This window comes from Bombina bombina, chromosome 3, assembly GCF_027579735.1.
Source record: "Bombina bombina isolate aBomBom1 chromosome 3, aBomBom1.pri, whole genome shotgun sequence".
In the NCBI taxonomy this organism is placed as follows: domain Eukaryota; kingdom Metazoa; phylum Chordata; class Amphibia; order Anura; family Bombinatoridae; genus Bombina; species Bombina bombina.
The window spans coordinates 614,292,308-614,306,011 of record NC_069501.1 but is presented as its reverse complement, the minus strand read 5'-3'; the positions used below and the strand labels follow the sequence as shown (position 1 = coordinate 614,306,011).

Genomic DNA, 13,704 nt, shown 5'->3' with positions numbered 1-13,704 from the left:
TTCCAGGGTGAAGGGGAATGTGGCGGTCAGGGATCAGCTCCTCCAAGATGAGATCCCACACACAAAACAGGGGGAACAAAGGGCCTGGGGAATCGCGATTGCTCTGAGGAGCCCAAAACCGCTGAGAAACAAGAGCGGGTAGGTAATAGGAGGGGTAGGAGGTTAACCCTTGCAGCCCCGTACCTGTGACAACTTCCCCCTTCCAGTTTGGCAGACCTGGCTAGATCCAAACACGGGTCGGCCTGGGGCTGTCCGAGGAGCTATGCAACTTCATTTTGCCGGGAAAGGCCATCAGCGTTTCCATTGCTCTTTCCCGGTCTATACTTAATGTCAAAGTTGAAGGGCTGCAAGGCTAAACTCCACTGCAATAATCTTCCATTGTCCCCAGAGACTCTGTTAAACCAGACGAGTGGGATGTTCCTTTTCCACTGCCGTGTAGCCTACCTCCCTGGGCAGCAGTTTTCGGCTAATATAGGCAACTGGGAGGTCATGTCCCTCTTCATCGGTCTGACTTAGTACTGCTCCCAACCTGAACATGGAGGCATCTGTATGAACATAAAAACGTTAAGCTGGGTTAGGAGGAGTTAGCACCGGTGCAGAGACCAAGGCTGCCTTGAGACTCTGGAAGGCTTTCTCGCATTCGGAGGACCACAGGACTTGTCGGGATAGGTTTTTACGGGTTAGGTCAGTCAGGGGTTTGGCCAGGGTACTGTAATTAGGAACAAACTGCCGGTAGTACCCTGCTGTCCCTAGGAACGCTAGCACTTGGGTTTTGGTTCTGGGGTTGGGCCAGTTCGCTGTTGCCTCAACTTTGGCTGGCTCCAGCCGTTGTTTCCCACAGACCACCCGGTAGCCCAGGTACTGGACCTCCAAGCGTCCTATGTTGCACTTATCCGGCTTCAGGGTTAATCCGACGACTCTAAGGTGATCTAAGACGATGCCTAGGTGGACCAAGTGGTCCTCCCAGGTGTCACTGTAGATGGCAATATCGTCTAAGTAGGCACAGGCATAGTCCTGGAGACCATCCAGCAGACGGTCTACCATACGTTGGAAGTGGCGGGGGCGTTCTTCATCCAAAATGGCTTGACCTTAAACTGGTAGAGGCCAAAGTGGGTTATGAAGGCGGATTTGGGAACCAAGTCAGGGGCTAAGGGAATTTGCCAGTACCTCTTGCAGAGGTCAAGAGTGGTTAGAAAGTGACACCGGGCAATTCTGTCTAACAGGTCACCAACCCGGGGCATGGGGTAGGTATCGATGGTGGTTCTGTCATTAAGCTTGCGATAGTCAATGCAGAACCAAGGAGTCCCATCTTTTTTTGGCACCAGCACCACCGGTGAGGCCCAGGGACTGCTGGACGTTCCACTACACCTAGGTTCAGCATTCCCTGTAGCTCCTGGTGCATGCTGTCCCGTACCGCCCTGGGGACTCGATAGGGGGCTTGTCGCAAGGGGGGGTTGTCCCGGGGTTTCTATATTAGAGAACATCTCGCGGCAGAGTTTTAATAGCTGCCGGACCTGCTCTTTCTGTCTCTGCCCTAATCTTTCGTCTAAGATTATGTCGTCTACCCCTTGGGGAGGCTCGTTGGGTTCAGGAAGCTCTGGCAAGGGAGGGCTCTCAGAGTCCTCCACCACTGGTGTGCGCAAATAGCGTCCTCGTCCGGTGCCTTTTCTAGGTATGCCTTGAGCATGTTCACATGAAAAGTCCGGCTGCCTCGAGCATCTGAACATTTGGCGACCAGGTAGGTGGTGTCATTTAGCTGTTCCACTACCTGATAGGGTCCTTGCCAAGAAGCCTTTAGCTTATCTGTTTTGACAGGCTTCAGGGCTAGTACCTTCTGTCCTACTGTTAAGGTTCGGGTACGAGCACTCCTGTCGTACCACCGTTTCTGGTGGCCCTGATCTTTTCTTACAAATGTTTTCACAAACTTTAGGTTTCTCACTGAAATTATTTACAAGCAGCTTGTGCAATTATGGCACAAATGGTTGTAAATACTTCTCTGGGATCCCATTTGTTCGGAAATAGCAGACATGTATGGTTTTGGCATTACTTTTTGGTAATTAGATGGCCGCTAAATGCCGCTGTGCACCACACTTGTATTATACCCAGCAGTGAAGGGGTTAATTAGGTAGCTTGTAGGGTTAATTTTAGCTTTAGTGTAGAGATCAGCCTCCCACCTGACACATCCCACCCCTGATCCCTCTCAAACAGCTCTCTTGCCTCACTGATCCCCCACAACAGCTCTCTAACCCTCCCCCCTCTAACTGTTTGCTGCCATCTTGGGTACTGGCAGCTGTCTGCCAGTACCCTGTTTGTTAGATTTTTAGCATTTTTGAGTTGTTTTTTTTATTTAAAAAAGCCCTGAAATATCTTGTTACTGGCAACGGTGCCCCCTCAATACCCTACCCCCCTCCCAGATTACTTTCCCAATATGTATCCTTCCTCTCCCTCCTTCATTTCACAATTTTGTTCCATAGTGTAGCGGATCCCCCCCCCCCTGCGCTCACGCGCTCCATACCACCTCCCGTGCCTGCTCCCGCCTCTCCTATCCTCCGGCGATTGGCCACACACCCACCTCCCTGCTATGGCTCCCACACACCAACGATCAGCACCATCGCTGGCCGATGCAGAGAGGGCCACAAAGTGTCTCTCTTTGCATTGGTGGTTAAAAGAGGGTATTGCAGTGATGCCTCAATATCGAGGCATCCCTGCAATACCCTGAAAGCGTCTGGAAGCGATCACGATCGAAACCCCAGAGGACGTGCCAGGCACGTCCTTGGTCATTAACTGACACCCAATGTAGTCGTTAAGGGGTTAATGTAATTTTAGGATTTTTAAGTTAGGATTTATTTATTTTGGCAATTTTTAATGAATTTATTAGTAAGATAGTCCTTTTTTTATGTAATTGGGGTTAACTTAGGGGGTGTTAGGTTAGGAGGCATAGTAAACCCAAATATTTTCTTTCATGATTCAGATATAGCATGCAATTTTAAGCAACTTTTTAATTTACTCCTTTTATTAATTTTTCTTCGTTCTCTTGCTATCTTTTTAAAAGAAAGCAGAAATAAAAGCTTTGGAGCCGACCCATTTTAGGTTGAGAACCTGGGTTGCACTTGCTGATTGGATGGCTAAATGTACATTTTAGTTATTGCGGTAGGGGGATGGTGGTTGACAGGTAAATATTGCGCGTGCATTAGGTGTTTGTTAATACTTCTAGGCAGTTATGGTAGTTTCATATTCAGCGCAAGGCTTGCTGTGCCTGCCTGCCTGCCTATGTGTGGCGAGGTGAAAATGGAGTAAAATTTCTCAATTTTCGCAGCGTAAGTCCTTGTGCTGAATATGTGATACAGACTTGTGACGCCGGTTCTATGTTAGTTTATGGGAGTAAAAATAGCAGGTGACGGGTGAAATATATGTGCATTTATATGCTGCGCCGTATATGTGATAGCAATATCCGACTAAAAATAGCCAACGCCAGCTTCTGTGGGCGATGCCGCATATGTAATCTCGGCCAAGGACTCATTGATCATTGACTGATAAGAACTGCTGTGGATTGGTAGACAGGGATACACATCCGCATGCATGAAACAAAATATAGTTGCATGACAGTTTATATATATATATATCCATTAGAAATTAATCATTGCATTGCAAAAAATCTTCATACAAACTTAGTTTTAAAACTGAATTTTTGTTACAATATTTTTCATTGTTTTTTAGTTCAGGGCCACACCTCCTGAAATGCCTTTTTATTTTGTCAGGGTTAGGAATTCCACAGAAAGCACGTCAGACCTTCTGGGGACAGTGAAAAAATTACAATCTCCAGATACACAGCAAGATTCAAAAACATTTGCTGGCTGAGTGGATATGCCCTCTAGGAGAACTAATGGGAGCCTAAGCTCAGTGCTGGGGGGTATAAAGTGGTGTGGTATGAGTCTGAGCTCAGTGCTGGGGGCAGCTAATTATTCTGTGGTGTTCTGATTTTCCCACATTAACCCCTTCAGCTCTTCTCCATCCTCCAGAAAAATGGCACCCATTTACTCCTTCCTCTGCCTGTTTTTCTGACCTATACCTTGTATTGGAATTCTCCAGCAAAGATCTGTATAACATTGTTTGGATGAAGCTGTGTGGAGGACATATTTCCACTAGGTTTTTGAATATCTGTTCATAGAATATAGCAGTGTTCTCCCCACGACCCATTTTATGCACAAGCCACCCGGGTGATTTTACCATCCACCAGGATAAAATTGTTACAAATATTAAGCTAAAATTATCTCATTTTTTCTCAATGTTTGTTGCACAAACAATCATTAAATCAATGTATGTTCAATATGCAAATCATTTGTCCTTTGGATAGATTTATAAATACTAGAAATGTTATAATATTACACTGCCCCCACCCCCAGCTACTTCACAGTGCCACTTGGCTGGCTACATTTTCTGTGGAAATCACAGGTAGCACAATTGCAATCACATATTGTTTCTTGCAACTAAACACACCTGAGGAAGTGCCAGGGTCCCAGGTGTGCATGTTTATGTTGCCACATGTGTAAACAGTGCCTGTAGCCATATTACATGTGTTTGGTCACCCTCTGGTATTTCAGTAGAGCTATGAAGTTACAGGAAAAGCTGTCAAAATACAGAATACAATAAGATTGCATTTTTTTGTTTCACTTTGGACAAGTATCCCTTTCATGGGTAATTAAATTATTAGTTCAGAGCTCCAATACTCTTTTGCAGGATGGTCACCATATGGGAGCTCTGACCTGCTGCCCCTCTTGCAGCTCTCACCTTATATATTTCCCAGTTTCACAAACTGCATAACCATACCTCCATCCTGTCCTGACCCCAGTCTTGACCTGCCTAGCTTGTAGCTACACATGCACCCAGCTCTGCCCATAGCCTGATGTTCCGGATCTTAGATGCTTCCTGATATGTTGGCATGTCTGAGTTTAAAGATACAGTAAAGACCTTGGGATTGTAAAATGTTTAATTATGCATAGCTCAGCAGCTGTGCAATATACTTTAATTATTTATTTTTCTCCCTTTTCCTTTAATTCTGAAAACTGTGTTTTCCAGAACTCACAAGCTGAACCCCGCCACATATCTGTCCTCAAATGGCTTCAGTAGAGATGATGACTACAAAATATACAAAATAAAGAATGTTTTGCTAACATAGTAGCCACGGCTAGCTGCCTATCCTCCAGAAGTAAGTCTGGATTGGCTCCTCAAAATAAGGCAAGTAGTGGGTGGAGCCTAACTATTTAAAAACAGTTGCAGCAAGCAAGGTATTAATGGGTTTTAAAGAAATCACCTAGTATGATTATGTATTGCATGGCTGCAAAAAATACTATAATTACAAGGTGTTACTGTCCCTTTAAAGTCGTTTTATAGGGACATTAAACACTGAGATGGTAATATAAAATGATAAATCATATTTATAAATAAAACTCTGCAATATACTTTCATTATTTATTTTGTCCTCTTTTCCTGTAATTCCATTCTGAAATTGTGAGTTTTTCAGTTCCTGTTAGAAATGGAAGTGCAGAAAACTGTTATAATCCACACAGCCATTGGCTGCACACTGTAGTGACCTATTTATAACTGTTCCTAATTGGCCACGGCAGATAAAGTAACCTAACTTTATTTATTTATAAATATTTTACCACGAAGAATAGACTGAGATTTCTCTCATTTTCAAGTATGTCCTGGGCTTAAAACATGGCAGCTCCCATTGTTTTTTAGACATTAAAACTTTACACTTATTTTGTCACTATTTAAACAACTAATGAAACTTAAAAAAATCCATCCATTTTTTTCAGAATAATCTTTTCTTTGACTGTATCATTCTATCTAGCAATTATTTAGAGCTAGATTACAAGTGGAGCGCTAAATTATTGCGCTCCTGCAAACGGGCAAATTTGCCTGTTTTTCAGGAGCGCAATAATTAAAGAGCCATTACAAGTGGCTAGTTATTGCTACTGCAAGCTCTCAGTAGCAATTAGTGCTCCAAAAATTAAAGGGTCATGATACCCAAATGTTGAAACACTAGAAAGTGATGCAGCATAGCTGTAAAAAGCTGACTAGAAATATCATCTGAACATCTCTATGTAAAAAAGAAAGATATTTTACCTCAAAATGTCCTAAGTATTCACACCCCATTGCAAAGGACTTTAAGCAGCAAATCAGTATGTCTGTTGCCACCCACCCCGGTATCACCGGGACAGTCCCAGTCTGAGGCTCTGTGTCCCGTGTCCTGGAACTAGCCTCAAATGCCCCGGCTAAGCGCTTCACTGACGCAGCAAGCAGCAGTGAGCACAAACTTCCCAAAAAACTAGCTGGCCAGAGGAGCCCTTAGCCCAGGGTTTAAAAAAAAAAGCAGGTAGGTGGAGTCTGGAAGAGAGGAGAGATGGAGTGTGGGACAGTGGGAGGGGGGAAATGGCCGGTCGAGGAGCGAAGTCGTCACATCCTGCAGGCTGCAGCTGAGAGTGGCAGAGCAGGTGTTGGTGCGATCAGGTGCTAGGTAGGACCGTAGGAGGCAGAGTTTATAAGCCCAAACAGCGGGGTAATGGGGGAATCATATAGGCAGCCCGAGTGTTGAGCTTGTTTAGGACAACAATGCACTTACAATTATTTAGAGGAAGGGTCTGTGTACAGTGAGCAATGAAATTTGACATGTCCTAAAATGGTAACTTTGCTTTGGCAATTATGTGTAAATAATATATAATATATATATATATATATTTTATATATATATATATATATATATATATATATATGTAATATATATTATATATATAATATATATATTTATATAATATTATATATGTAATATATATTATATATATATATATATATATATATTTTATATATATAATATACTGTATATATATATAATATATATATATAATATATGTATATAAATTGATTTCATAAAGAATTTGAGGCCGCGAGAAGCCACGCCCCAAGACACACCCTCTCCATGCCCACTTAAACAGTGTCCAGGAATTTTCTGGGCAAAAGGTGGCAACCCTAGTCCCGGGAAAGTCAAGGGAGTGAGCCTCAGGCACACTCATGTTATTTCCTTATTCAGTTTAAGGAAGTTTACTATTAAATCTCATGAGAGTTAAGTGAAATCTCATGATATCACTGTAAAAGAGTTCATGACCTCAGCACTGTTGATGCTGATTGGCTGCGGTTCATTCCTTCATTGTTTTTTTTACCTGCAGCTGGACAGCAGCTGAAGTATAACTTTTTACACAAGACTTACTCTGGTGAGCTGAGGAAATTGTGAGGTAAAATATCTTCCTTTATTACATAGAGATGCTCAGGTGATATTTTTCTGTCAGCTTTTAACAGTTATACTGCATCAGTTTCAAGTGATTTAGCATGAGTATTATGTCCCTTTAATACATTTTTAATCAGTGCCCCAAATGCCCTCAAAGTAGAGGGCATTGTAGGTTTTAATTAAAAATTTAATTAAATTGGGGTCTAAAGTTGGTGGGAGTGGGGTGTTCGCAATGTAAGGGCACTTTTCAGTGCCCTTTTTTCTGTCTATGGGAACTGTGTGTAAATATATACATGCTAGGCGATAAGCCTGCCCAGAGGGCAGTCTATGTTTAAAAAATACAAACCCCCAAGCTTATTTTGCTTAAAAATAAAAAATGGAACATTACAGAAAAAAAGAAACAAAGCTATCCAGAATAAAAAAATTAAACCTAAACTAATACCCCTATAAAAATAAAACATCCCCCCAAATTAAAACATCCCATAATCTAATACTAAACTACCAATAGCCCTTAAAAGGAAACAGCTTTTTTACTTTAAAAAATTACCAATTACCCCCTAACAGTAAAACCCCCACCCAACCAACCCCCCAAAATAAAAAAAACTTAACACTAAAAGAAACCTAAACTACCCTAAAGGGGCAATTCTTTGGGCATTGCTCTTAATAGGGCATTCAGCTCTTTTACTGCCCTTAAAATTTCAATCAGCTCTTTTACAGCCCATTAAATCCCTAATCATAAAAATAAAAAAAAAATCCTAAGCCTAAGCCCCAAATAGGTACTCACCATTCCTGAAGTCGGGCAGAGAAGGTCTTCTTCCAGGCGGCTCCTTCATCTTTTATCTTCATCCTGTGCAAAGGCGGCGTGGTGCAGAGCGGTCTTCCACGATGCGCGGATCCTGATCGGCGGTTATCAGCAGCGGTCCTCAGCAGCTGTCTTCAGCTGCAGCGATCCTCAGCGGAGTGGAGGCTCCTCTTCATCCGATCTCCGGCGTACACTAAAAATTGAATGGAAGGTACCGCAATCAATTTGGGGTACCTTGTATTCCTATTGGCCGAAATTTTGAAATCAGTCAATAGGATTAGAGCTACTGAAATCCTATTGGCTGTTCAAATCAGCCAATAAGATTTCAGTAGCTCTCATCCTATTGGCTGATTTCAAAATTTCAGCCAATAGTAATGCAAGGTACCCCAATAAATATGGGGTACCTTGCATTCAATCTTCAGTGTGCGATGGACAATCTCAAGAAGAGGGTCCTCCACGCCGCTGAGGACCGCCGCCACTGAAGACCGACGCTGAGGATCCGTGCATAGGGGAAGCCAGCTCTGCACCTCCGTTCTGCGCCGCCTTTACTCCGGATGAAGATAGACGATGATGGAGCCGCCTGAAAAAGACCTTTTCCGCCGGACTTCAGGAAAGGTGAGTACCTATTTGGGGCTTAGTTTTAGGATTTTTTTTTTTTTTAAGATTAGGGATTTAATGGGTTGGAAAAGAGCTGATTGCCCTTTAAAGGGACACTGAACCCAAATTTTTTCTTTCATGATTTAGATTGAGCATGACATTTTAATATTTCTAATTTACTCCTATAATCAATTTTTCTTCGTTTTCTTGCTATCTTTATTTTAAAAGCAGGAATGTAAATCTTAACAGCCAGCCCATTTTAGGTTCAGCACCATGGATAGCGCTTGCTTATTGGAGGCTTACATTTACCCACCAATAAGCAAGCAGAACCCAGGCTCTCAACCAAAAATGGGCCAGAGCAAGAGAACAAAGAAAAATTGTTAATAGGAGTACATTAGAAAATTGCTTAAAACTGCATGCTCTATCTTAATCATGAAAGAAACAAATTAGTGTTTTGTGTCCCTTTAAAGGGCAGTAAAAGAGCTGAATGCACTTTTAAGGGCAATGCCCATACAAATGCCCCTTTAGGGGCAATGGGTAGTTTAGGTTTTTTTTAGTGTTAGGTTTTTTTTATTTTGGGGGGTTTGGTGGGTGGGGAGTTTTTACTGTTAGGGGGGACTTAGTATTTTTTTTAATGTAAAAGAGCTGTTTAACTTAGGGCAGTGCCCTACAAAAGGACCTTTTAAGGGATAAATGTAGTTAAGTTTAGATTAGGGGGTGTTTTTATTTTGGGGGCGCTTTTTTATTTTCATAGGGATTAGGTTTAATTTTGTTTATTTTTGATAATTTTGTTTATTTTTTCTGTAATTTTAGAGATTTTAATTTTTTGTAATTTTAGATTTTTTTTGTAATTTAATGTTAGGTTTTATTATTTTAAGTGTAACTTAGTATTGGGTTAATTTAGGGGGTGTTAGGTTAGGGGGCAGGGATAGGCAAGGTGTCCGTACACGGACACTGGTGTCCGTGTCTAGCCCTTGCAGTGTCCACCACAACCTTAGTATATATTTTCTTTCTGAATAAATAATAGGAATAAAAAAAATATGTAGTATGAATAAAGTTAGTAGCTTGTCAAGAGACTGCTAGCGAAATTGGGTGATAAGTTATGGAATAAATAAAGCCTGAGTGAAATACTGGATGTGTATCTGCATCTGTATAATAACACCTAGCTCTATACAAAGACTCAGTAGTGACACTGGCACATGCGTATAGCCAGACAAGGGCTGGTTATAGGATCAGTGGTATCTGCATCAGTACAATAACACCCAGTACTATATAATGACACAGTAGTGACACTAGCACATGGGTATAGCCAGAGGAGGGCTGGTTATAGAGTCAGTGGTATCTGCATCAGTATAAAAACACCCAGCGCTATATAATGACACAGTAGTGATACTGGCACATGGGTATAGCCAGAGGAGGGCTGGTTAAAGGATCAGTGGTATCTGCATCAGTATAAGAACATCAAGCACTATACAAAGACGCAGTAGTGACACTGTCACATGGGTATAGCCAGAGGAGAGTTGGTTATAGGATCAGTGATATCTGCATAAGTATAATAACACCCAGCACTATATAATGACACAGTAGTGACACTAGCACATGGGTATAGCCAGAGGAGGGCTGGTTATAGGGTCAGTGGTATCTGCATCAGTATAAAAACACCCAGCGCTATATAATGACACAGTAGTGACACTGGCACATGGGTATAGCCAGAGGAGGGCTGGTTATAGGATCAGTGGTATCTGCATCAGTATAAGAACATCAAGCACTATACAAAGACACAGTAGTGACACTGTCACATGGGTATAGCCAGAGGAGAGCTGGTTATAGGATCAGTGATATCTGCATCTGTATAATAACACCCAGCACTATATAATGACACAGTAGTGACACTAGCACATAGGTATAGCCAGAGGAGGGCTGGTTATAGGGTCAGTGGTATCTGCATCAGTATAAAAACACCCAGCGCTATATAATGACACAGTAGTGACACTGGCACATGGGTATAGCCAGAGGAGGGCTGGTTATAGGATCAGTGGTATCTGCATCAGTATAAGAACATCAAGCACTATACAAAGACACAGTAGTGACACTGGCACATGGGTATAGCCAGAGGAGGGATGGTTATAGGATCAGTGGTATCTGCATCAGTATAAATAACACCAAGCACTATAAAATAATGTTTTTAATTTCAAATGTACCTTGGTGTCCTTCACTAAGGTCTGTACTTTGGAAAATGTCCACCACAGCCTTTGTCTGTGCCTATCCCTGTTAGGGGGCTTAGTAATTTAATTAGTTATTTGCGTTGTGGGGGGTTGGCGGTTTAGGAGTTAATAGGTTAATTAGGTTTATTGCGATGTGGGGGTTTGGCGGTTTAGGGGTTAATAGGTTAACTAGGTTTTTTGCGATGTGGGGGGTTGATGGTTTAAGGGTTAGTATTTTAATTATGTTATTTGTGGATTAGAGGTTAATTACTTTATTATTTTGCGATGTGGGGGTTGGCGGTTTAGGTGTTTGTTAATACTTTGTGCGGGAGGTTAGTTTTTCTTTGTTATACTTCGTGCGGGCAGTTAGGTTTTTTTGTTATTTCGTGCAACCAGGTGGATTCTTTTGGCTGTCTTGCGCAGCCAACATTCCTTTGAGGATGCGTGCACAACTAGCGACGACGACGGACGCGTTACAAACGTGATTATAGTATAGATATGGAAGTGCGCTCTTGTTAGTGCAATTTATCCTAGCAATGCATTGGGATTAAATTGTAATACCAGCGCACATTATCCTGCACTGGTATTACAAAGTGGAGCGCTAATATCGCTTGCATGCAATCGATATTTAGCGCTTCACTTGTAATTTGGCCCTCAGTATGCAGTTTGATGAACACTATCTTATAAAGCCATTAATAGAATTATACAAATATTCCGCTAGATTATGAGTTTTCGTTATGAGTGAAAAAGCCTCATAACGCTGCTTTCTCTTGTAAGGTGTATCCAGTCCACGGGTTCATCCTTTACTTGTGGGATATTCTCCTTCCTAACAGGAAGTGGCAAAGAGAGCACACAGCGGAGCTGTCCATATAGCTCCCCCTCTAGCTCCACCCCCTAGTCATTCTCTTTGCCGGCTCTAAGCAATAGGGTCCCTCTCGGAAGGGTAAAGTGAATGTGGTGTTAGATTTGTAGTTTTTTGTTCTACAAGCAAAAGTTTGTTATTTTAAATGGTACCGGTTTGTACTATTTACTCTCTAGCAAAGTGATGAAGATTTCTGCAGGGAGGAAGATGATTTTATCATGTTGTAACTAAAATCCACTGCTGTTCCCACAAAGGACTAAGGAGTACAAGGAAACTTCAGTTGGGGGGAACGGTTTGCAGGTTAGGCTGCAATAAGGTATGTTCAGTCATTTATTTATAGACAAGACTGTGATAATGCTAGAAAAGGACTGATAAGATCCCCATGAGGGAAGGGTAAGCTTTTTTCAGAAACTAACTAATATATAAAAAAATCAGTGCGCCAAATACCTGTATAAAAATGGGAGAAAAAAACATACAGTGCATCAAAATTAAAAACACCTATGCAAATAAATACATGAGTGACAACTGCAAAATAAAAACAGTGTGGTTAATATCCCAATCAAACCAATACTGTAAATGGTGGGAATGTAGTATTGGACAGTTCATCTAGTCCATAATCCAAATCCTGAAATCTGGAACGGATGGCAGACTGCTTCTTCGAATTTCTTGTTGGTGTCCCAAGATGTTAAACTCTGCAGAAGTGAATGATAAAAAAAGAAGGCGCCACCATAGTGCACAATCAGATGATAATAACACGCCAATAAAACAAGTAAGACCGTACTTACAAGCTGTATGACACTTGAGAAGTGTCACAAACGCCTTCTGGACTGTTAGGAGTCGTCCAGCTAACTCACACTGATGGGTTTCAGACTTCCTCTGGGGTGTGAGGGCGGCGATGGCAAAAAGCAAACAGCATCCAGCAACAGAAGTTTCACAGAGCCGGCTCGTCTTGTACTGTCCACTGTTATTGTAGATACATTTGTGGATACAATGTAACAGATGGATCAATAAGATGAGTAAATGAATGAATAAAGGATACTTCGTGGCAAAAGTCTTGTAAAAGCAAACAGACTTTATTTGGAGTACATAAGCACAACGTTTCTCGGTCTCTCCTGACCGTTTCCTCAGGTGCAATATACATAATAGTTAAAACCACAAACTTTTATTGCCGAATTCTCGGCGTCTACTAAAAGGAACTGCGCATGCGTGAAGGTGTGACCACTATTAGAGCTACCATTGGTCACTGATATCCAATGGTAAGAGGAATAATATTCAAGCCTCTGTGTGAAATAAACAGCGTGAGTAAAAAACTGCTATTGATGGCAGACAACCACAATCAGGCCGTGCAAGGCTCAACTATCCGAGCATATCAAAAGATTGTGTATCTTGAAATATGTATCAAAAAATATATTTTGAATAAGTAAATATATATATATACACAGAGTAAAAAATAAATAAATAAATAAAAAATCTTTCTTTCCATTCGGTCGCTCTTAGTGGTGACACCCACAGCGCAACTCAAATTCTACAGCTAAACAGGTAGAACCAGAGTGTCTCTCAGTCAAGATGCAAGTGATATAAATAAAGCACTATTACTTAATATACAATATAAAACTGTAGATCGGAACCTCATATAAAAAGCCTATAAAATGCAATTCATTTAAAAAACATATATTCATGTTTCTAAACCATAGACAGAGTTCAAAATTAAATAAAAACACAAATGTGTCATAACTGATTATTGGACTAAATAAATATATGCAAATATAACCCACTCTAAAGACATATATAGAAATGTATATATACACATATGCATATACACGTGTATGTAGATGTAAAAAAAGTTATAAATATAACTATACATGCATATATGCACATACACACATCACATACCCACTGAGTACCGGTAAATCAACAATACAAATGGCATCACAAATGAAATACAATATGCCTG

The 13,704-nt window shown here is 41.3% G+C and overlaps 1 protein-coding gene across 1 annotated transcript; it reads right to left on the bottom strand.

The window, feature by feature from the left end:
* Positions 1–564: 564 nt before the first annotated feature.
* LOC128652452 (uncharacterized) lies at positions 565–1,044 on the bottom strand. Its single transcript, XM_053705391.1, has one exon. It carries the CDS (start codon positions 1,042–1,044, stop codon positions 565–567), a length of 480 nt encoding a protein of 159 aa, XP_053561366.1.
* Between the last annotated feature and the right edge of the window lie 12,660 nt (positions 1,045–13,704).